The sequence below is a fragment of the Agelaius phoeniceus genome, chromosome 6 (assembly GCF_051311805.1).
Source record: "Agelaius phoeniceus isolate bAgePho1 chromosome 6, bAgePho1.hap1, whole genome shotgun sequence".
In the NCBI taxonomy this organism is placed as follows: Eukaryota; Metazoa; Chordata; class Aves; order Passeriformes; family Icteridae; genus Agelaius; species Agelaius phoeniceus.
In genome coordinates, this window is record NC_135270.1 from 11740135 (window position 1) to 11761973 (window position 21839).

Here is a 21839-nt window from a genome sequence, read left to right on the forward strand (position 1 = left end):
TGGCTCTGGGTCATGATTCAGCTTTGCTCTGACCCAGCAAACATGAGGGTTGTTCTTCTACTCTGATGCTAAGTTTTAGGTAAGAACACAGATACAAACTTGATACCAAACTGAGCCACAAGGAGAGACTTCTCGAGTGTTCTGCATTCTGCTGTCTGCTATGGTTACCAACAGCCCACAAACACATGAACAAACCAATCCACAATGAGAACAGCTCATGCTCACAACAAACCAGAAATAGCAGCATGGGAAACATCACTTTCACTTAGTGCTTCAAGTGAACTACCAGTAGTGACAATCCAGGTTCCTAAAAACAAGGCAACATATTTAGGCCATACAGTCTATTAGAATTGGTAGCAATACACTATCCAGACCTACAGAACCTTCTCTTAGCAAATGCTTGACATAGGAATTAATGACCAATGAAAAAGAGGAAAACATTTCCTTTCCAGAACCACGGAGAGAAATCCAATTTAGTCTACAGCACAGCAATTTTTCATTGTTATTCCTGAACACATTACGTGAAAGGACTTAGTTCCAAAGCCATGTACTTACAATACAGGGAGGACCACTTCCTCCAAAGAGATGCCAAATTCAACTTTTTCAGGTATTCTGCTTATACCTTCTAAGAAGTAAAATAAATCACTCCAAGCAAATAAGCAAGAACATTTTATTGTGACACTTGCAGCTTTACCTTTCTCAAGTAATACAGAGTTCTCCCAAATGTCTTTACCAGCCAATTTAAATATTTCATCTAAATCTGCATCACTAGTTTATAAAATTTCTCTAAGATCTGCACATTTTCAACTGATTTAACATAAAAACAGAAGCAAAAGAACAAATCCTTGAAAACATAAAAGAGCTGCATTGTGGCACATTTATTCTTTAATAGAAAGTAAGAAAAACTTCCCTACTGACCTTTACTCCGAGTGAGGAAAAAGATAAATATCCATAGCTCTTTGTTGCATCTGGTAGGATTTTAAGATCCATCTATGCATCTTTAATCACAGAACAAAGTTTCAGCCACACTGAACCACCTAAGGAGATTTTATGTTCCATAGTTTTTACATGCATTCCATCCTTGGTGTGCTGACTACAGGACAGAGATTCTGTGCACCTACAGTGGTTTAAATTTAAAAATACACCATAAGCCAACTTAGAGAAACATCCATTAGTAACTAATAGAAAGAATCACAAGAAGGTCTCACAACAGTTTACTAAAACATTAAGGTTCTTTAAATCACAGTTTTGAAATATAAAAATTCTGTCTCCCCTGTAACTGAGATGTATTTACATGAACTTTTTAAAAATAGGGTCTGTAATTCATCTCTAATCGCTGTCATCCGAGCCCCCTTCAGAGCCCTCATCATTGGATGCCTCTGGCTCGGACTCGTTGCCAGAAGCTCTGGCAGACCCCTCGTGGTCAGAGCCCCTCTCGGAGTCCCTGTCGGACTCGGCGCTGCGCGAAGCCGGCCGCGATTCGTTCTCGGAGCCGCCGGAGCCGCGGCTCCTCCCCGACTGCACGGACTCATTGTCCGACTGCTCCGACTCCGAGTGCCGCCTCTTCCTCGGGGACCGGTCGCTGTCAGACTCCTCCTCAGAGGCGCGGGCGCTGGACCTGCGGGGGCTGCCGGCCTCGCTGCCCGACTTGTTCCTGTTATCGGAATCGCTGTCGGAAACAATGCGTTTGCTGTGCTGCTGCTCGCCCTCCTCAGAATCACTGTTGCTATTTCGAGCGTGCCTGTGGGGAAAAGCAGAGGGAAAAAATGGTATTAAAAGGTGCTCCCTTTAGCTGATACGTAAAGCAAGACACCAGGATTTGGGTAATGCTAGTTGTGAAAAACGCCAATCACTTGTTTTTAAAATTTTAAAAGTAATAAAATGGTTATAAAAATAGTAATACAATTAGAGGAATAATAATTTGGACAATTTGAATTAGGACAATATGAGACAATAGAGACAAAGAGTTACGGATGTCTGGGTACCTTTTTCTGGGCGGCAGGAGCCCGAAAAGGGACCCCTGTTAACAGAGGATTAACCTTTAAAAGCAATAGCCTGTTGCATATTCATACACTTCATATATGATGCATAAATTCCACTCAAATACAGGATTCTGTCTGGTCATCACCAACTTCTTCCTCTGAATCCTAACAGCACCTTGGAGGCGGGAAGAAGTTCGTTTCTTCTGATAAGAGGGCAAAAAATTCTTTTTCTCTGAAAGATTTAGGTGTCCTGTGGCTGGTATCTCGCTGCAAGTCCTTTCTTTTAAAGTATCCTACATAGCATCGTTTCTATTTTAACATTTTTTCTAACATAAAACCATATTTAACACAGTACTTAAGAGAATACAGCATTACTTTCTAACACAACACATAGAATATTCATTTTCATATCTGCGAAAAGCCAATCATAAAATACATGCATTTTCCACACTAGTTTTAGAAGAATGAGTGGAATTAATTTGAACTGAGAAGAGATGTTGCGAGTACAATGAAAAACTTCTCATTATCTTCATGTTATCTCATTAACACTGCATTTTCTCTTGAAGGCATGCATTGAAACTCTAAGTTCATACAAAGTTAATTAAGGTTCTTACCCATCATCAGCAATTTTGAGTTTGTCCTCATCAGAAGAATCATCACTTGATGAAATGATGGCTTTTGATTTGATCTTTCCTTTCATTGAAGGAGGCAGACGCTCTGGTTTGGGCTGTATAGGGGGAAAACAAAGAGTTGCTTGTTCATGTGGCACAGGGCCCAAATGTAGAAACACTTTCAGAAAACCAGACAAGCCCTTAAAAAATTTTCCATTTACTATCACTTAGTTCTAGATGGCCCTGGAAATATCCTTTTCATCCTTGAAGCAGCAATAGCAACACGGGACGAGGATAAAAATAAGCTCTAAGAGCAGTTGGCTTCAGGAGGTTTTGCTGTAATTTTCAACACTAATAAATCTCTCTTGACCAGGGTAATGCTGAACTCTAAACACTTATTTAGAGAGTGATGCAGTTATTCAGGGTTTAACTTACAGCCTTCTTCTTCTCTGCTTTGGGTGGACGTCGCTTCTTAGGCCGCGGGCCGTTTTCGTGTTCCTCATCATCACTCCCCTCATCTGCCTTCTGGGGTCTTGAACAGAAACACATTTTATATGGCATAAAGCATAATATTGCAAAAAACCCTTAAAAAATACAAAAATACCAATCTCAAGAAATGCCCAGTTCTTCAAGTGTTACTCCTACTTCTTCTGCAGAGTGGTTGCTTAAGTCTTATAAAGTGTAATGTGTTAGTAAAAAATAATCATGGGACATCTTGATAAGAGTTTGTTTTTAAACTGTTACAAAAGACTGCAGAGAATTTACTTAAAAGCCCTACTATTGCTCAGGGAAGTCTAGTATTAAATTGACATTAATTACTAATTAATTAAAGTATCAGCTACCTCCTCCTCTTCTTCTTCTTTCTCTCACCCTCCTCTTCTTCCCCATCCTGTTCACTGCCACTGCCCTTCCTCTTCTTTTTCTTTCTAGAGATGGGCAGATCTTCATCACTGTCATCATTGACAAACTCATCAAACTCCCCTGCTCCTTTTTTGGAACGCTGTAAGAAACACAGACAACACAACCTATTATTCACATCCCAGTTACAAAGCTACTAGAAACCACTTCAAAATGGAAATTTAGCTGAACATGTTCTGGAAGAAACGAAAATACAGACCTTCTAGAGACTATGGCAAAGTTGGCACCAGAGAGGTGTAATTTAGAAACTGATTTAGAATTGGCACATAAGATAATCTTCTGTTTTTTTAACAATTGAATACATTTTAATGATGCCACCACGCTCAGAACTTTTAAGTATTAGCTTCCAATTCTCACATTTTAGTATTAAACCTGTGCAATTTTACTCAGTAGAACCTAGGAGTTTGAAATTAAAAACCTGTGCTCCTGCAAGAGACTATATATCAGAAGGGGAAAATTAAGGAGGTTTAAAATAAATAAAAAACAAAAAAAGATTAAAACATTCTTTCTACCCTGCCTCCACCGCCACCACGTTTTTTCTCCTTTGATCCTTCTACTTCACCAGTGAACATCAGAATATTCTTGGTCTTCTCCACATATTGAGCTCTTTGTTCCAGAAGTTTCTTCTGCTCTTCTTTTTCTCTCAGGCGCTTCTCTTCCTGAAACACCAAGGAAGCCAACCATGACCATTGTATTTGCACCCCACAGTGATTATAACAGCAGGCACAGAAATGATTTGCTGTCAGGAGACTGGAAAATTGCTTTTTGATGCTCTGTGTCACAGCAGAAGATGCACATGCCAAAAAAAAAAAAAAGGTTTTACAAAAAGTTTTCTACAAAAAAGCCCACGGTAGAATAGGTAAAAGGCTGATGGCAGAACTTCTGGCACATCTATTTTATTTCATTATACAACTAAATATTTCTGAGGCTATGGGGAAGAAAGAGCATCACCTGTTAGCTGCAATATTTTCAGCTGGCACTTACTATGACTAAGAAAAACAGCTACTAGGTACCACCCCAGAGCAGCAGGAGCAGGTATTGTCAGTGTGTGCACTTATAAAATGCAATATACAGAATTTAGAGGGATGAAACCTGTTCTTTAAGCAGTTTCTGGCGAAGCAGCTCCTTCTCCTGCTCCTGCTTGGCACGCAGCTCCCTCTCCTCCTCATCCTGCTTGCGTGCCCGAGCCACATGATACTGGGCCTGGCTCAGTAAGTCAGAGCATTGCCTGCAAAATCCAAGGTTCTCAGGTAAGGCAGGGTGGCAAACACAAAAAGAAATGCTTTTACAAAGTGCCTGCATCAAACACTACATTCATATCCTCAATGAACTAAAAAAACAGCTACTTGAAATAGCACAAAGAAGAGCAGTGCAGATTTTTGAGTAAATTAAAGCATTTTTAGTAAGCTAATTTCTTTTCCATTGGATAATTTCAGAACATATTGATTCACACTTCAAACGTAGCCAATTCATATACAGAAAACCCACACATGAACATAAAAGGAATCATGCCAACCAATTTGGAGAGCTTCAGAAGTATGGTTAATAAGAACTTGTATTTAATCACAACAACCTAACAAATCCTTTTAGAAAGGTAGGGCAAAATTCAAACTTGAAAAAACCCAATAGTATGAGAGTTAAGGTTGCATAAAGTGTCCAAGTCACACCAAACTTTAAAGCAAGGTGCTTTCAACCCCCTCTTCGCTGATGCCAAAATGACATTTCTTTAATATTGAAATTTTCTTCTCTGCACAAAGTGTTTCAATGATACCCATTCAGATGTACAGTGCAGGATGGCCAACACACAATATTTGTATGGGGCTGTGGAGATCTTACAAGAATGTGCAGAAGTGAAACACAGGAAAAGAATGAAACAGTAGTAGGGAGTGAGCCTGGCACTTGTATTTCTACTGTTCTAACAGACTGACAGTTGAAATTTTGGAATCTAGTTTTAATACTAAAAAAAACCCCAAAAAAACAGGACAAAAAATATTCCCCTTAGAATCTGAATGAAAGATTTCTTTGTGGGTTGTTTTTGTTTTATTTTTTTACCTGGCTTCTGTAGCAGCAAGTGCCAAGTCAAATCTCATCTTATCACCTACTTTACTCAAGTAACTGAAGTACCTGGAGGAAATCACAAGAAACCAAAGTAAGCAAAGATAGCATTACTTATATATTTACTGCAATTTCGCCTTAAAACAAACCATTTAGTCCTGAATTACAAACCTGTAGAACTCAAAAGATGAGGAAATCCCAGCAATTTCCTCTGTGCCAGCACCTTTTAACAGTTAAAAAGTGCATTCAGAGTACTCCAAATCTAAAGCATTCTAAAACCACTCTGGAGAGGAAAAATTCTAAAGAGAGTTCTGAAATTTCATTTGCTGGCTCCTATCAGTAAGAATATTGCTGACCCCAAAAGATTGATTTATCTGTCACAGATTACATGCCTGAATTCAGCATAAGAGAAGGAAGGGAAATTTGTTTTTCAAAAATCTTTTCAGAACAGCCTCCTTGACCTAGTGGACAGGCCCTCGGGAATAAACAAACTTCCAAGTAAGATATGATGATCAGTGCTTTGAAAAGTTTCTCAAATTTAAAAGAAAATTACTTCTAACTTTCAAGATTGCCACAGTTTCTTCCCATATACCTACCCTGTGTCTGAACACATTCCAAATAAAGTGGTTTTGTGCTAGACTCAAATTCTTGGGTATAGGAATATAAAAATTCCTTGCTTGAGGTCTAGACTATGGAGAGTATTTTCCAAAAATTTTAGTTAATAGGCAAAAAAAATTCATGCAACTTCTTCAAGACAGTAAATAACAAGCTTCTCATTAAATTTAAGTTAGAACTTAAGTTAGAACTTCCATCCTCAACATAACAGCAGAGCTAGGAATGCACCAGCCACACCTAGAAGGATAAATGGTTGAAAGCTCTGTTCAAGGATGGTGACAATTGGATCAGATTAATCACGCTGGTGTCTGCACAAAATTTTCTATTATTGTTTTTTAAACAGAACTAAAATATCTCAAATGCACTTAGGAAACTGTTTCTGTTCTTAAACTGTGACAGTATGTGGGCTTTACTTGCCAAAAGGAGGGTGAAATTAGTCTTTAGGGACTGCTAGTCATTAATTATGCTTATGTAAGATAAACAGATTTGCTTTTAAGCCTTATAGTTTGCTTTGAAAGAAGTCATAAAATAGTATTCAAGTTGTAGAATAATTATCAACATCTTTTCAACTGTACATTTCTGGGAAGAAGAGCATCTTGGTCACAGCAATAACAAAACTCTTTGAGAAACACATAGTGGCACCTGGTCAAACAAAACTGGTTCTGGAACAAAGTCTGAACACACAGTTTTGTCAGGCCCAATATTTTGTTTTCCCATTAGAAACTCTGGAATTACACAGTGCCTTGTAGAAGATGATTGCTCTTCTAACCAGATTTGTGCTCAGTACTGCAAGTACACTGTAGGGGACAACAACAGGGATTATAAGGATTAGAAACAAATGATTTTTACCTGTGGGCGAGCTCCAGCTCTTTCACAGCATTAAGGACTTCCTTCAGATTGCTTTTTTCATCTTTCAGGACAGAGGTAGCAAGTCTTTGCAGCACTAAAGCAACATTAAACATGAGGACTGTATCACTTGGAGCCACATGCCTGGCCTGGAAAAAAAACATGTTTTTAAGATAAGCTACAACGTGATGCAGAAATGACATAAAGAGAATAAACACCATCATTTCAACCCCAGACCACCAAATTTAAAGAAACACAACTAACAGTAATTTTATTCTGTGATCCATGATGCTCTAGATCCATACCTTTAACAAAGTTTGTTTGCATTCCTGTAATTTGCCACATTTAAACAGTGCCCGGGCCAAATATAACAAGACTTCAGTGTTTTGATGCTTATAGAACTTTCTGAGGCAGTTTTCATACTGAAATAAAAGAAAAAAATCAAAGTGTGAGGCAACAGTGGTTTGTTATTTTGGTTAGCTAACTCTAGTAAATGTTTCTAATCTCAAAAAGCATTACTGCTAATATGCTTTTTGTTTTTTAAAGAAGTGTGTTATGCTACATGGGTGCCTCCCTTTCAGTGATCAGAACATTCTCCTATTCCATAGCAAGTACCTGATTTTTTCTAGAAAGTGGCTGCAGCCCAGAAGGCTCTGTAGGTCTTAAGTACAAAAGAATACTTTTTAAAGTAGCATTTACTGCCACAAAGTCCAACCAACATGACTCATTTTAAGATCACTCAAATATTCTCCACAGTATGTGGGGGGAAAAAACAATCAATTTTCTTTATTCATGTCAGATATTTTACAAATTGAAATATATCTAATATACTAATTCTATATATCTGATGTAATTAGTAAAAAAAAAAAAAAATCAGACTTTCCAGATATCTCAACTTTGCTCTGTCCGCTCAGCTGAGGAACTTACCCATGCCAAGGGATATCAGTTTCTCTAAAGTGTAAAAGATGACTTGTTACTCTAACTTCTGTGGGTCTAGAATTAAAGGCTTAAAAGATAGCAAATGTTATCATTTTCAGTAAAAAGCACCTTCTGTTTGACATACTCTTTTCTCAAGGAACCCTTCACCCTCTCTAAGCCTCCAAAATAGGAAGGAATATAAAGCATATTTTATTTGCAGCTCAAGTACAGAAAAATTGCCCTGAACTGCAACACCTGAGGTTGTTATTCTTGGATCTCACTGTGTTGTGAGCACCTTCAGGATCCAAGATTCTGTGTTTAGCTCAAGCCTGCCTCAGATTTGTATGCTTTAGGGTAGAGAACACAGTAGGATAATTATTGTGGCTGCAGTAAGATGGGCTAGCAATTTCAATTTGTCTCCCTTTGAGTCCAATATAATGTATGTCACACTGTGACTGCATAGCAAAACCCAGGGAACAATAAAACACTTCAGTAAACAAACACATTTCTAATAACACCTTTTCTTAAATAAATTAGCAAATGAGTAAAATATTTTTTCTCCCAAATCGATAGATGAAAGTGATACCCACTTCCCCACTGTAATTCACTGCTTAAGCAATTGCTAAAATGAGATTTTAATTAGGTTTTTTTGTCAATAAAAATAGTCAAAGTGCTAAAAAAACAACAGACCCCATTCAAGCACAACAGAGTGAATGTGACTGTGCTGCCAAAGCTTGCTAACAATAGCTCACTGGAGGACAGTGACTACTGAGCTCCTGAGCATGTAAGAAAGGCCCAGTAAACACTTCTTTATTAAGCATCACAAAAAGCTTCAGAACAGCTCTGAACGAAGTGCCTTTGAGCCTCAATAAGGACTCATCTTAAATGACACAAGTATGTTCTTAGTTTCTGTCCTGTTCAACATATGCTGTGCTTTTAAACTTATTTGTATGCTTTTCATCAACTAGTTGAGTCAATTTACTCAGAACAGGTCGACACTTGAACATTTACTTGCTTGGTCAGGTCAGACTAGCTGACCTCAACAGATTTCTTTCAACGTGAATTATTTTTGATTTTAACTGTGGTGAGTGAAATTACAGCCCAGTCAGCTTTTAAGGTAACTCTTAAAGTATTCATGGGGTCATTTATAAGAACAAAAATGGGAATTGTTGCTATTTAAAAGAAAACCCCGGCAGCAAATTGTATTTACTTACTTTGGAAATATCTGCATGTAAATCACATACAGTAACTACACTAACTGAAACCACTCTGGCTAATAATTTATTCCACAACCAAAATTCTAACCCTACTACCAAAAAAAAGTATAAAATATGCTAAGTGCTTTGTTACCCCCTACCCACATTTGGCAGTCTGTTACTAAATCTAGACTTGACAGCCAACAGCTTGTTAGAAATAAGCCTAGAACTTGTTAAAACACTGCTCAGAAACTTTCCCAGCTGCCCTGACAACTGAGAGACATCTAGAAGTTATGTGAGCCAAGAGAGGAGGTAGTTCAAGGTGGAGATGCTACCATCTGCACAGCACTGATGTACTGCTTCTGCTCCACGTAGATGTGTGCCAAATTCAGCCACACATCGCTGATATCTGCTGTGGCCTCTCTCACTTGGGCAAAAACATCACGAGCTTCACGGAAATATCCTTTGTGTGCCAAGACAGCTCCTGAGGGGAGAGGAATATGGACAGTGTGAGCTTCCAGCTTCATGCACTGTGCACTCCTAGCACAGAAAATTCAATATGCCTCAATAAAGTGCCCCTTCAAAAACTGACATAGCTGCCATTTCCTGGGCTCCGCTCTACAGTGCTCAGGCCCTGAAAAAACAATTCTCTACTAAAGCATGAAACTTAAGAATATGATCACCCCTGAAACTTAAGAATATTATCACCTCTGAAGCAAAACTAGAGTCTGATATTCACCTATGCCATTGGCAGCATACAAATTCTTTGGGTCATTTCTGAGGACTTGCTTGTAGATGGCTAATGCACGGTCTTGGTGACGCTTCTCCTGCAGAAAGAAATGCCCCAATTCATCACTCACTTCTAAAGTGGGGTATTAAAAGATCTACCCAGAGGTTTTATGAACTAGAAGATGCCAAACAGACATCAAGAAGAGGTTCTGAACAGCTAACAACATACAAAAATAAACAAACAAACACACACACAGGGCAGAGAGATGCCCATTACCTTTTCTCTGTCTCTTGTGGGTTGATGGAGAGTCTGCAACCAGACGTTGCCAAGAGCCAGCATGGAATATGTATCATTTTGTGTGGAGGGCTGCTTCAATATTCTTTCAAATTTCTTCTGTCCTGGACCCCACTCTTGTTTAGCCAAGTGAAGATTGCCAATCAGAGACCAGGCATCTGGATGATCCTAAATAAAAATTAACTCTAAGTTACAAAAGCACTCTCTTCCTTTGCAAGGGTTCTTTTCCAAGCATAAAGTGTTACTCTTCTTAAACATAATTCCATATTCAAGAGAACCCCAAACAAAACACAGAGAGCAGATCTGGTAGCTCTCTCTTTTTCCCCTAGTTTAAACAAATTAAAATCACAAAAAAGAGGAAAATTAAATTTTAAGTTAACTTATTATTTAGTGTGTTTTAATGTTAAACACTGATAGGGGTACAAACCTGATTGATCTGAAGTGCTTCTTTAAACCAATCAGAAGCCTCATAAAAATTCCCTTTATCCCTGGCCATAGCTCCCAAGCGCAAGTAGCCTGGAAATAAAGATAGAAAATGAAATAAGAATCACTGAACAGGTTAAAGTCATCTTGTAAAAAGAAAATATTGTCCATGCATCAATTTCAAAAGCAATCTTTCTCTTGATCAGCTAAGGACAGCAAACACTAAGACACCTTTCATGTTCTATTCACAACAAGAAATATGATGTGAAGAGGAACTTGCACCCCTGATGGCCAGACGAAAACTGCAGGTTTTGAATAGTTAAACTATTGTGAATGTGTTAAGTTGGCTTTGTAAGTTAAAGACAGCTGAAAAACTGCAAAGAAATAAGGATCCATCAGTTACATAATTCTCCTCCCTCCACTTTAAATAGCTCTCCCATCTCCACAAGCTTTGGAAGGGTATCTGCAGGTGACAATGGAAAACAAGCAGGGAAAAGGCTACAGATGAGGCTGGGGCATGATGAGTGCTGCAGCTTGTGGCAAATAGCACTGGCTACTCAGCCCCAATGCTACTGTGAAAACAAGGGAAGACAGACATAAGGAGAGCAGAAGACACTGTCAACCAGAAGATTTTTGGTATTTTAAGGATGGCTGTAGAACTGAAATACCAAATGTTTCTTACAATCAACATAATTTGGATGTTCTCTCAAAATGTTTTTATAGAGCTTTTCAGCTTCATGAAATTCACACATGGCCTCGTAGAGCCTGGCAAGGTTGTAGGATGTTGTCACAGAGATGGCGTTGTAGTAATGCTCATCGTGCTCAGCTTCTGCTTTCGCACGATCCAGCGACGCCAGGAAGTATTTCTGAAGCACAGAAAGAAAAGAGCAATGAAGCACTCCAGAATGTCCTCAACCAAAAACTTCAGTGTGGCCAAGAAACACCCTTCAAACTGTGAGTAACTGCATACCTTTGCTTCTCCCAGGTTTCCCAGCCTGAAGTGCAGGGCACCCACGTTATTCAGGATCTCTGGAGGGACATCAGCCTGTACTTTCTCCTGCAGAATGCGTGTGGCTGTTCCATAGGCTGACAGAGCACCCTTTGGAAAGAAACAGAAAGTGGATGAAAGAAAGAAGAGAATGAGCTCTAAAAGCTCTTATGAAAAGCACACACACAATTCACCAAGTGAGTATTAATAATACCTGTATATCAGTCTGTTCCAGAATTTGGGCTAGCTCAATCCATGCCTCTACATCATCAGGATATTGTTCTGTGACTTTCTTTAAATGCCCCTGAAAAACAGAAGATAATTATGCCACTTCAAAGACACACAGCTTGTTTAAAAAAATGGAAACAAAAGAAAGAGTGGCATTCACCTTAACACTAGAAAGATATACCATACTGCAGAAGCAGACATCCTAAACATCTGCCCAGTAATAAATCTGCATTAGGTTTCTTCCTTCATTATTCTATTCTTCTGTAGAACAGAACACCTGCTTCAAGTCTTAGAGAAACAAAGGCTATTAGACCAACATAAAAAGCTAGAGAAATGTCTAACATTTCTTGCATTTATCTACCCAACATTAGATTTAAAATACCCTTCATTAAAAAAAAAAGCATCACTGTCCTTCCAGATAAGCCCAGACAGGACAAGTGCTTTCTGGAAATCACCAGCTGATTTGCTCTCTTCAGGAAATCATGAGCTAACTTCCCATCTTCAGACAATTTTATATATATATGGAAAGAATTCTGCTCTTTTCACGTACCAAACAGAGACATGAGGCTGGAGCTTCTCTAAATTCCTGGACATGCTTTACCCAGAGCTCAGGGGAGTCTCAGTTCTGCCCAGAAGTTGTGACTCTTCACAGACAGGAAAACCCCTCACGACAGCCTATATGAAATATTCCATATCTACAGCCACCTAACCCTGAGTTTTATTCAGCTTAAGGAACAATCTGATTTCAAGTCTGATTTCCAAGTTCTACTCTTGCAAATGAACATGATGCTGGTGGAAGGAAAACTCACCTTTGCAATATCCCGTTTCTCCTGGTCTTCTGAAGCTGCATAAAGAGATCCAAGGATTTTCATAGTTTCATAATTGTTAGGGTAGGCTTTCAAGACTTTTTCAAAGCATTGTGAAGCATTCTCTTTGTCCCCTCGATAAATGTACATTTGGCCCAATCCAAAAAACGGAAGTACAAAAGAAGACGAGGCAAACTGAGTGGCCTGGTAATAATACTGGAAAGCTTGATCATAATCTTCCTAATGAAAAGGAATTAAATGAAGAACAGTCAGTGTTTTTACAGGCAACATTTGCATGAACTTTTATAACAGAGACTTTTTTAAAATGTCTACTCAAAGGGGACTTTTAAAAACTGCCCTACCTGTACATGAAAAGACCTTGCCAGCTGGTAACAGCTCTCTGCCTGCATGGCTTCCACTTCTGTGTTATGGAAAGCATGAAGAGCCAAGTGTTGTACTTTACCATAGTCCTGACAAAAATAAGGAAGTCAAATGAAATTTGGAAGTCTTCACTTTATTTATGGTCAAGTGGTTTTATGATTTAAACATGGATAGCTGGAAAATATGACAAAGCTTTAGTCACAGCACTGACTAAATAACAATAGATTTAGTTTTAGCTGTTACTAATCTTTTCTCTATTTCATGTTTTAAAGCATGGAAGAGTGAGGAGGGGGAAAAACAAACCAACAAAAACCTCAACCAACCAAAAATCCAATTCCAAACATCAAAAACCCAAAACCCCTTCAGGACACAAAGTTGATTTTGATTTAAGTAAGTGTACCTTTCTTGGTTTTCTTGAGAAAAGTTCTTACAAAATTCAGGCCAAAAACCTCACACTTCTTTATCTAGATTAACAGATATTAGGCACCTGATGAAATGTATTTGAATCTAACACCAAAATTCTTATTGTTAAGAGGTTATCAAGCATTTAACTGTAAAATTTCAGGGATCTCTTACCTTCTTGAAAAAGAAGTGATTAGCCAAGTGATTCAACACCATTGGATTACTGGGATCAATTGTGTAAGCCCTAGAGAGCAGTTGAACACCATTCTTGATGGAATCAGCCTAAAATGAAACATTGACAGGTATCAGCAGCACCTCAGTATCTGTATCTTATTACCATCTTCAAAACCATTTTTCAGTCTAGGCTGCTCAAGGATTTCTGACAACACCATACTGAGCTCACAAAAAAAAAAAGTAAATTCAGCTACAGGCTTTTCTTCCTGCAGCATACAGGTGGAAAATGGGAAATGAAGCTACCACACAGGAATGGAAAAGAGTACAGCAGGACTTTCTAGGAAAAAAAAAAAAGCAAAAAAACCCAAAAGACTTAGTGTGATGTCCTTTGACATGTCACACTCGCAGCCTAGACAGCTTTCCTTCTGCTCCTTCTACTGTTCAGTGTCCCCAGCGCCTGTTTGGTTCAGGTTTCAATGTTTTATGCAATTCATTCAACAGTGGAATGAGGATATTTTCATGTTCAAATTCTAAACAACATCTTTAGATCTCGTTTTAAAATCAGTGCGAGTTTGAGGTGTTTACATAGAAATGTCATTGCATCAACTTACTCTTTTCTAAAGAAGCTTTACACTTTAAAGAAAGCTTCCCACAGGTAAAAATGTAATTTACCTACAAGTTCAAATCCACAATTGATAAAATAATTGTTCTTTATTTAGGACAACTATGAAATCTGTATCACAAACACATCAGCTTAATGTGTACTTATTTCTGAAGAGAAACACCAAAAATGCTATCATGAAATCATCTAACAGCTGTGCTTTACTATGTAATTATGATGAGAAGAAAGCTGTCTTATTGAATAGATTAGGTTTTAAGAGGTTAAAATGTAACATGAAGGCAACTAAAAAATCAATTTCAGTTTGAACAGGTGCAATCTTTCCAAACCTAGCATAACAATACACCTGGATAAGGAAATATTGAATCTTTCCTGCCTTCATTTTCAAAGGTTAATGTGGTTTATAACCACACTGTCGATTCGTCCAAGTTCTCCAGTACCTTGAGTCTCATGTCCAACTTCAACCCAATCCAGTAGATGGGTAGAGGTCCCAAAGCTCTAAGTGCTTTTATTTAAGAAAAACAGTTCAGATAGACCTCAATAAGAGCACAGTGTGATCTCAACCCTGATCTGACATCATAACATCTTATAGGAGGAAGAAACATTGGAAATATCTAAGCACAAAAAAGATACCAAATAATTTGATATTCAGAGACTCTTTTCCCCAGAGTATTCTCCCTTTCCTGTGTTAACTCTTCAATGTTACACTAACTTTTACTACAAAGTTGTGAGAACAGTTTGAAGTAAAGCACAGGTGATATATTTCTTAGAAAGAACACAGAACATCTTTGAGTGGCTCAGCTTTTAGTATCTTCAGGTGAGTGGGCTCATCCCTTAACTTCAGTCAAAAGATCTTCAGGAAAAGAAAGACAAAGATACCAAATATGATCAATTTCTCATCTGTGGAATTTATTAAAATTTGACTTTATAGTATTTTTGGTTCTTTCTGTAGTTTTATGAAATTTCTGTGGAATTTATTAAAATTTGACTTTAGAGTATTTTTGGTTCTTTCTGTAGTTTTATGAAAAAACCTCTTATACTCACTTTTTTTTTTAGTTTCTTTATGGAAGTAATAACAGGGTTTTTTTTTCCCTTACAAAGTAGTAAACCAAGAAATTTTCAGACATTCTGTGCTAACAAAACATCTTTCTATAGAAAGAAGTAGTATAGTTCTATAGAATAGTATAGTTCTATTGAACTACAGAAAGCAGCACACTAAATTTTAGCCACATACAATTATGTAACAATATGAATTTTTTTAAAAACACTTAAAGGTCTCATCCTCCAGTGATAATATCTGAGATGGTTAATCCATGCTAAGGAAGTTACGATCCCAACTAAGCAATATTTGCATGTATTTTTCTAGTGATACAATACCTAGAAAGGTGGATCACTACTTAATTGTACTTTTATCAGCCCAGGTAAAATTTCTTCTTGCCTACTCATGCAGCATACATGCCTGAATGTAACTTTGAAACTTGTTTGAAAATTTGTTCTTAACTCCTAAACTTCTAAAAAACTTGTACTAACCTCCTGGGAATATCTTTTACCTTGACTATCCTTCACATATCTCACCATGGAGTTTTATTATTTTAAATGAAACAGTTAATCCAGCACTGTTTTTCTGTGCCTAACTCTTGCATAAATAAAAGAATGGAAGATTTTTAACAACAGAAGAAAGCTATTCACAATGTTCTGCTCACATCACAAGCACATGCCTATAATATCATTCAATGGTAGCACAGACTTAAAATTATTCAACCACAGAAGTTATTACCCATTTCAAAACTGGACTATCTTTGAAAGGATAAAAAATTTGCTTTTTTTAGCTAAAAGAAAGTGAACTGAGCATGGATTCCTGCTAAGTCAGACCCACCTCCTTATTATTGAGTTCCAGAACAGCCAGTCCAACCAAGGCCCCGACACACTTGGAGTTGAGCTCCAGAGCCCTGCTGAAGGCCAGGCGAGCTTTTTCCAGCTTGTTCAGCTTCACGAAGCAGTGACCCATTCCCAACCGAACCTCGGCTAGAGAACAACATGACACCATTCACAATCCCAAAGTTTCAACTTTGTGCCTTTCTTTTTTTCACAACCTGGAGCAAAAGCAGAGTTTTTCATAGTTCCTTAAAGGCTGTGAAGCCATCTAACTATTTGCTGTTTTTTCAGGCAGCAGCCCATACTTGGCTGCCCACAAAATGAACTTGAAAATATTAATAAGACTTCATTTCTTGATAAACCCCAGAACACTGATCTATCTCCCACAGACTCCAATGCCAAACAAATAAAAAATTACTTTTATGGGAATGTATTAAAAAATAATAGAGAAAAGCATTAAAAAATTGCCAGATGGAAGGGCTGGACATTTCTTAGGCAAGTTAAGTTCACCCCAAACTAGCAGGTCTTCAGAAAACACAGATGAATAAACAAGTTAGCTGGCATTTCTCCTCAAATGATCAACTGATTCACATGCTGTTTATCATCCTCTAACTTCCATGACCAAGTACACATGGACTAATACAGAAAATTCACATCATACTGCTTGTGATCTAAGAGTACAGAGAATTTATAAACAGCAGTTTCAAACCTGTGTCCATTAGAAAAAGGGGAGCAAAGGAAAGATGTTTGTTGAAAACTAAGACTTTTGTAGCAATCAATCTTATGGTAAAGCAGACCACAGAACACACATTATCGTTGCAATAAACCTTTTCTCAGACAGGTTATGGCAGTCTATCACATCTCTCAAGAGACTTTCAAGTATTTATGACCTTAACGTAAATACCTCAAATTAATGTATCTAAATGCCATGTATCACTTTTACAGCCATTAAAATCAATCCCAGATTTTTGCATAAAGAAAATAATACAAAACCAGGAGAACTCACATCATGCACTATAAGTAGAATTTTGCTTTTTATGACTTGTTTCTTTTTTATGTCTTGTTTTATTATTATGTCATTTCTGAAGCCTTATTCCAAGAGGTTACAGAGAAAGAAATTCTGCAAGAGTCTTGACCAGCTCCCTCCCTCTCCATACAACTTTAATTTCTCTTACATGCAAAATCCCATTTTCTAATACCTCTTTAAAAAGTAATACTCCAAAAAGAACAGTATTTTCCTAAACACAACTTCCTCCTCTAAATATTAAGAAATACTTCAAGACAATGAATGCCTAAATCCCTCTATAATGAGGGCTGGGGTTCTTTTGACAGATATAGACCACAAAAATGCCCTTTGAATTTGAATTAGGAAGACCTGAGTTAGTTTGCAAGGACAGCAAATACCTCCAGTAGGAAATATTGTCTTACCTGGGCAGCCTGGATTGGTACGCAGTGCTTTCTTGTAGTAGGCAAGGGCTCCTCTATAATCCTTCTTGTTGAAAGAAATGCATGCCTTACCTGTTAGAACATACCAGGAATAAAACCAAGATTATAAACCAGAAATTAAAGTATTATATGGTTAACTTGTGCTGCGCCCATTTTCAAAAGTTACAGTTAAAAACTAACAGGAAATTCAGACAATGACAACTTTTATTAGATTTCATGACGTCAAGTGTATGAAAAAAGCAAACATGAAAACACATGAAATTTACATTTTCATATTTTTCTGCAGAAACTTAATTCCTTATTGGTCCAGAGGAAAGATACTTACTGAGACTAGTAAACAACTTAAATTACAAGTGCACAGTCTGTTGACCCCTCACAAGTGGTAACTTCACCTTTAACAGTGTCCAGCTTCACTGCCACCACCAGCGAAGCATAAATAGCTGGACTGGATGTATGCCCATGGGTCTCAGAAGATGCCAGTTAGCATTGCATTTTTCCTATTTGTACTTCCCAAATTTGAATTAGTCTCTGCCAGGTGTGTCTTGATCACATTCTCTACACACACTCTCTTAAGCACATAATTCATTCCAAAACTCAACCAAAGACCAGGTTTTTACAAATATCCATAAACTCATACCGAGTAGGGCAGGGATATTATTTGGAGACTGGTTGAGCACAAAGTGGAACTGTGCATCAGCTTGGTCCATCTTATCACCTTCAAGCAGGCAAAAGCAGGCTCTTCCCAACAAGTGATTCTAGACAAGGGAAAGAATTTGCAATACATTTATCTTTGTAAAATCTGAAGTTTGGACTATGTAAAAGATTAATAATGCCTAATAATGCTTTTAACAATTAAATTATTTCTCTTACATTTATCAAGCATGAGAATACCAATCCTTCCTTCCCAAACTCCAAAGTTGCCTGAAGTAGTTTTATCAGGTGTGACAAGCTAGACAGAATTATTGCTGGTGGCACCACGCACACTTCAGAACAAGTTTTGCTTACACGAGACTTTAAAGCCTGAGCAGTTTCTAGCTTCCCTTTAGTGAACCAATACTTGTTTTCTTTACAATCACTAATTGACAAAAATGTTTTTTTGATCAGGTATCTGCTCTACCTGATCGTACATGATGATTTTGTCAGCCATAGTGTACAGCAGGGTGGCCTGGGTGATGAGCTCCTTCTTGTTGTCTTTGTTCTTCTCCTTCCGAGCCTGCTGTACATAGTAGGCTGCCAGGGTGTCCAGGCATGTCATCTGGTCCTTCTCGTGGTCTCTGTAGTCCAGGTTGCCATCGATGCGGGCAGCTTCCAGCAGTTTCACAAAGTCTTCTGTTTTGCCTTGCTTGTAGTACTCCAGCTGCAAAACACAGTTTGGACAGACACCACCACCCCAGTGAGTACAGAACACACCAACCTGATGCTTGGCACTTTTTCTAGGATGTAGGGATAAAGCAGAAATAAATGTAGGTATCATCAGAGAAAGGTTTTCTGATAATGCCAAATATTTTTCTGTGCTAGAATCACTGAATGGCCTGGGATGGAAGAGACCTTGAAGATAATCTTGTTCCAACCTCCCTGCCATGGGCAGGGACACTTTCCTGTTGCTCAAAGGCCCATCCAACCTGCCCTTGAACACTTCCAGGGATGGGGTATCCACAACTTCTAAGGGCAACCTGTGCCAGTGCCTCACCACCTTAAAACACAACTTTTTGAGCTATTTATAAGTGAAGAACCCTCTTTGACATTTTGACATTTAACCATACTTTCCACAGTGTAGATACTGCCTCCTCCTTTTTTATGAAGCACATAATCAAAGGCACAAACCAGGAAAATTACGGGGGGAAAAAACATAGAAAGCAACACTCAAGAGGCATTGTTTCAGGAAAAAGAGATTAAATAAAAATCCTAATATGCATATGTCAGTCAGAAACATCTGGCCTAGAACCAAAGACTGAAAGACCCCATAAAGTACCCGTTTGGAACTCAGTTATCACTGGTCATAAGAGAATGGAACTGGAAACCATGATTTGATTATGTGAATACAATATTTAAATGCACAATTTGCATCTATACTGACCGCTAGGGCGATCCATATGTGCAGCTGGGTGTGCTCCTGTTTCAGTATACTTATAACTTCATCACCCTCGGGCAACTGATCGAAGTCAAGCTCAATAACCTAGAACCAAACAACAGAGATGATCTTTTCACAAAGCATTAAAAACATGGTCTGTCACTGAGCTCAAAGGAAACTGGACCCGTCAGAGCACAAAACATAAATAATTATTTGTGTTTAAACAAGGTTATGGACAAAGGAAGTAGAGATAATCTGTACAAGATAAAAGCGATGGCCTCTCTTCAGAGAAAAGACAAACTAATGTTTGGAATACAAGTGAGGGAGAATAAGCAGAGATGCTAATTCAACTTCTTTCACTATGGATTTCATGCTCAGAATCAGCTAGTAATCAACTTGACTGCACACTGCTGACTTTCTAAAACTTTTCCTACAGGTAATATAGAGATCTAGCTCAGAGACAAAACCTTCAAAGTAATCTAGTGTCAGAAAATCAATACCTAAGACTCAGATTCCTGAAATTTTGTAAAATCATCCTTATGCCCTAGGAAATTAAGAGACTACTGAAGCAGCTAAATTTCTGAATAGTCACAACTGTAGATATGAACAGCAAATGACATCAAGAACTTTTCATCATTCAGGCATTGTTTTGTGAGTATTAGTCTCCTATGTTGATCTAATCTTTGGATATTATAAAATGAGGAAAAAGGAACAGGTAGTCCCCAGATGGGATATTTGGGAACACAATTTAACTGCTTGTTAGTTCACCTTACTCAGCCATGCTGCCTTTAATAATTAGTCATCTGCGTTACAGGTTAATTTTACAGCAAGAAAGAAGTTGTTGTACTCTGATTACCAATGCTGGGACTCCTCTGTAGGCTGAATTAGAGCAATCCAGTTTATAAAACCTTCTAGTTTTGACTATACAAGACTTTGGAATATCAGCAAAAATATTTCTGCTTAACTTTTGCTCATTTTAGTTTATCTTGTATAGCACCTCCTGTTTGACAGATAATGGCCCTCATCCATCAACTAAAATAGTTATGAATGAGAAATAGATATCACCAACACAGCAAATAAACATGGAAGTAAAAAAGAGCAGGGGTCAGTAGAGGGGTATTTTATTGTATTCCCTAGTGATCAACTCAGAATTTTGGGATCTCCAAGTAGTCCTAGCCTCAACAGCAGCACCAAGATCACAATTCATGTTGACACCTCAGACAGACATTTCTGTCACACAAGAAAATGCCCTTGAACATGTAAACACTACAGAATAAAGTAATTTTGTGAGACTTAAAACCTCAATGGCAGCCATACAGAAATTTGTTTCTGTATATGTATTTGTGCATATATGAATGTGTCTGTGGACGATGATATGTGTATGTATACAGAAGAGTAGGGATACAGATATTCACAGAGAATATTTTTCAACCTGTAAGCATTATGTTACAACACCTTACTTAGCTACACTATTAATTTAGTATCTGCCATGGCATAATTTAACGTCAAACTTTGTTATACGCTGCAAATCTCCACACACTTCTCCCGAACCTAACCTTGGCTTGTGACAGGGTACCTTAAATAAAGAAAAGTTAAATTGAGTTTTTAGCTCCACGGTGAAAGAACTTTACAGAACGAGTCCTGTGCCCTGGCTGTGTCTTTGCGCTGCTTGAGGAACACCAAGAGACCCTGACACAGCAAAGCCCGGCGCGACCGTGGCCGGACACGCACCTGCGACCCCGCCAGGGGGGCTGCGAGCGACACCCGCGCCCCGAACCCGGGGCACAACCACGGGCGGCAGCGGCGACCGCCCGCGCCCCGGCACGGATCGCCCTCCCTCCCCGCGCCCGACTCGCCTCGTCGGTGTCCCGGAGAGGGATCTCGATGGAGCCCCGCGACATCTTGGCGACAGCGCTGCCGCAGCCGCCACTCTCCGGGCCGGGGCCGCCGCGCGCACTTCCCCTCACGGCAGCGCCCGACCCGGACGTGCTCGGGAACGGGGCGGAGCGGGCCGGGCCCGGCCCCGGGGCGGTGTGAGGGCGGTACTAGGGCGGTCCCTGCTCGCTCTTTCCCCGTCACACGCCTGTCCCTAGGAAGTGGTGTATTTACACCTATGGATCGCCGAAAGGCGATGCTCGGTGTCTGTGCGTACACGCACCCAGCGGTAAATGGAGCTGGTTTACCTGGGTAAAGCTCCCTGGGCTGTGGGACACGGCTCCCTCAGGCGGCCCTCTCCTCACGGCATCTCAAAAGCGTCAAAA

The 21839-nt window shown here is 38.9% G+C and overlaps 1 protein-coding gene across 1 annotated transcript; it reads right to left on the reverse strand.

Annotated features, from left to right (window-relative positions):
* Positions 1–656: 656 nt before the first annotated feature.
* Positions 657–21590, reverse strand: CTR9 (CTR9 component of Paf1/RNA polymerase II complex). The gene is made up of 25 exons (XM_054634815.2): positions 21435–21590; positions 19585–19683; positions 18625–18864; positions 18145–18262; positions 17490–17579; positions 16063–16211; positions 13568–13675; positions 12973–13080; positions 12614–12850; positions 11791–11880; positions 11559–11687; positions 11271–11454; positions 10593–10681; positions 10148–10333; positions 9881–9968; positions 9477–9625; positions 7333–7449; positions 7031–7176; positions 5564–5635; positions 4604–4739; positions 4024–4170; positions 3436–3593; positions 3029–3125; positions 2597–2709; positions 657–1741 (listed from the first exon to the last, which is right to left on the reverse strand). Exons 1-25 carry the CDS (start codon positions 21477–21479, stop codon positions 1330–1332), a joined length of 3507 nt encoding a protein of 1168 aa, XP_054490790.2. The 5' UTR covers positions 21480–21590; the 3' UTR covers positions 657–1329.
* Between the last annotated feature and the right edge of the window lie 249 nt (positions 21591–21839).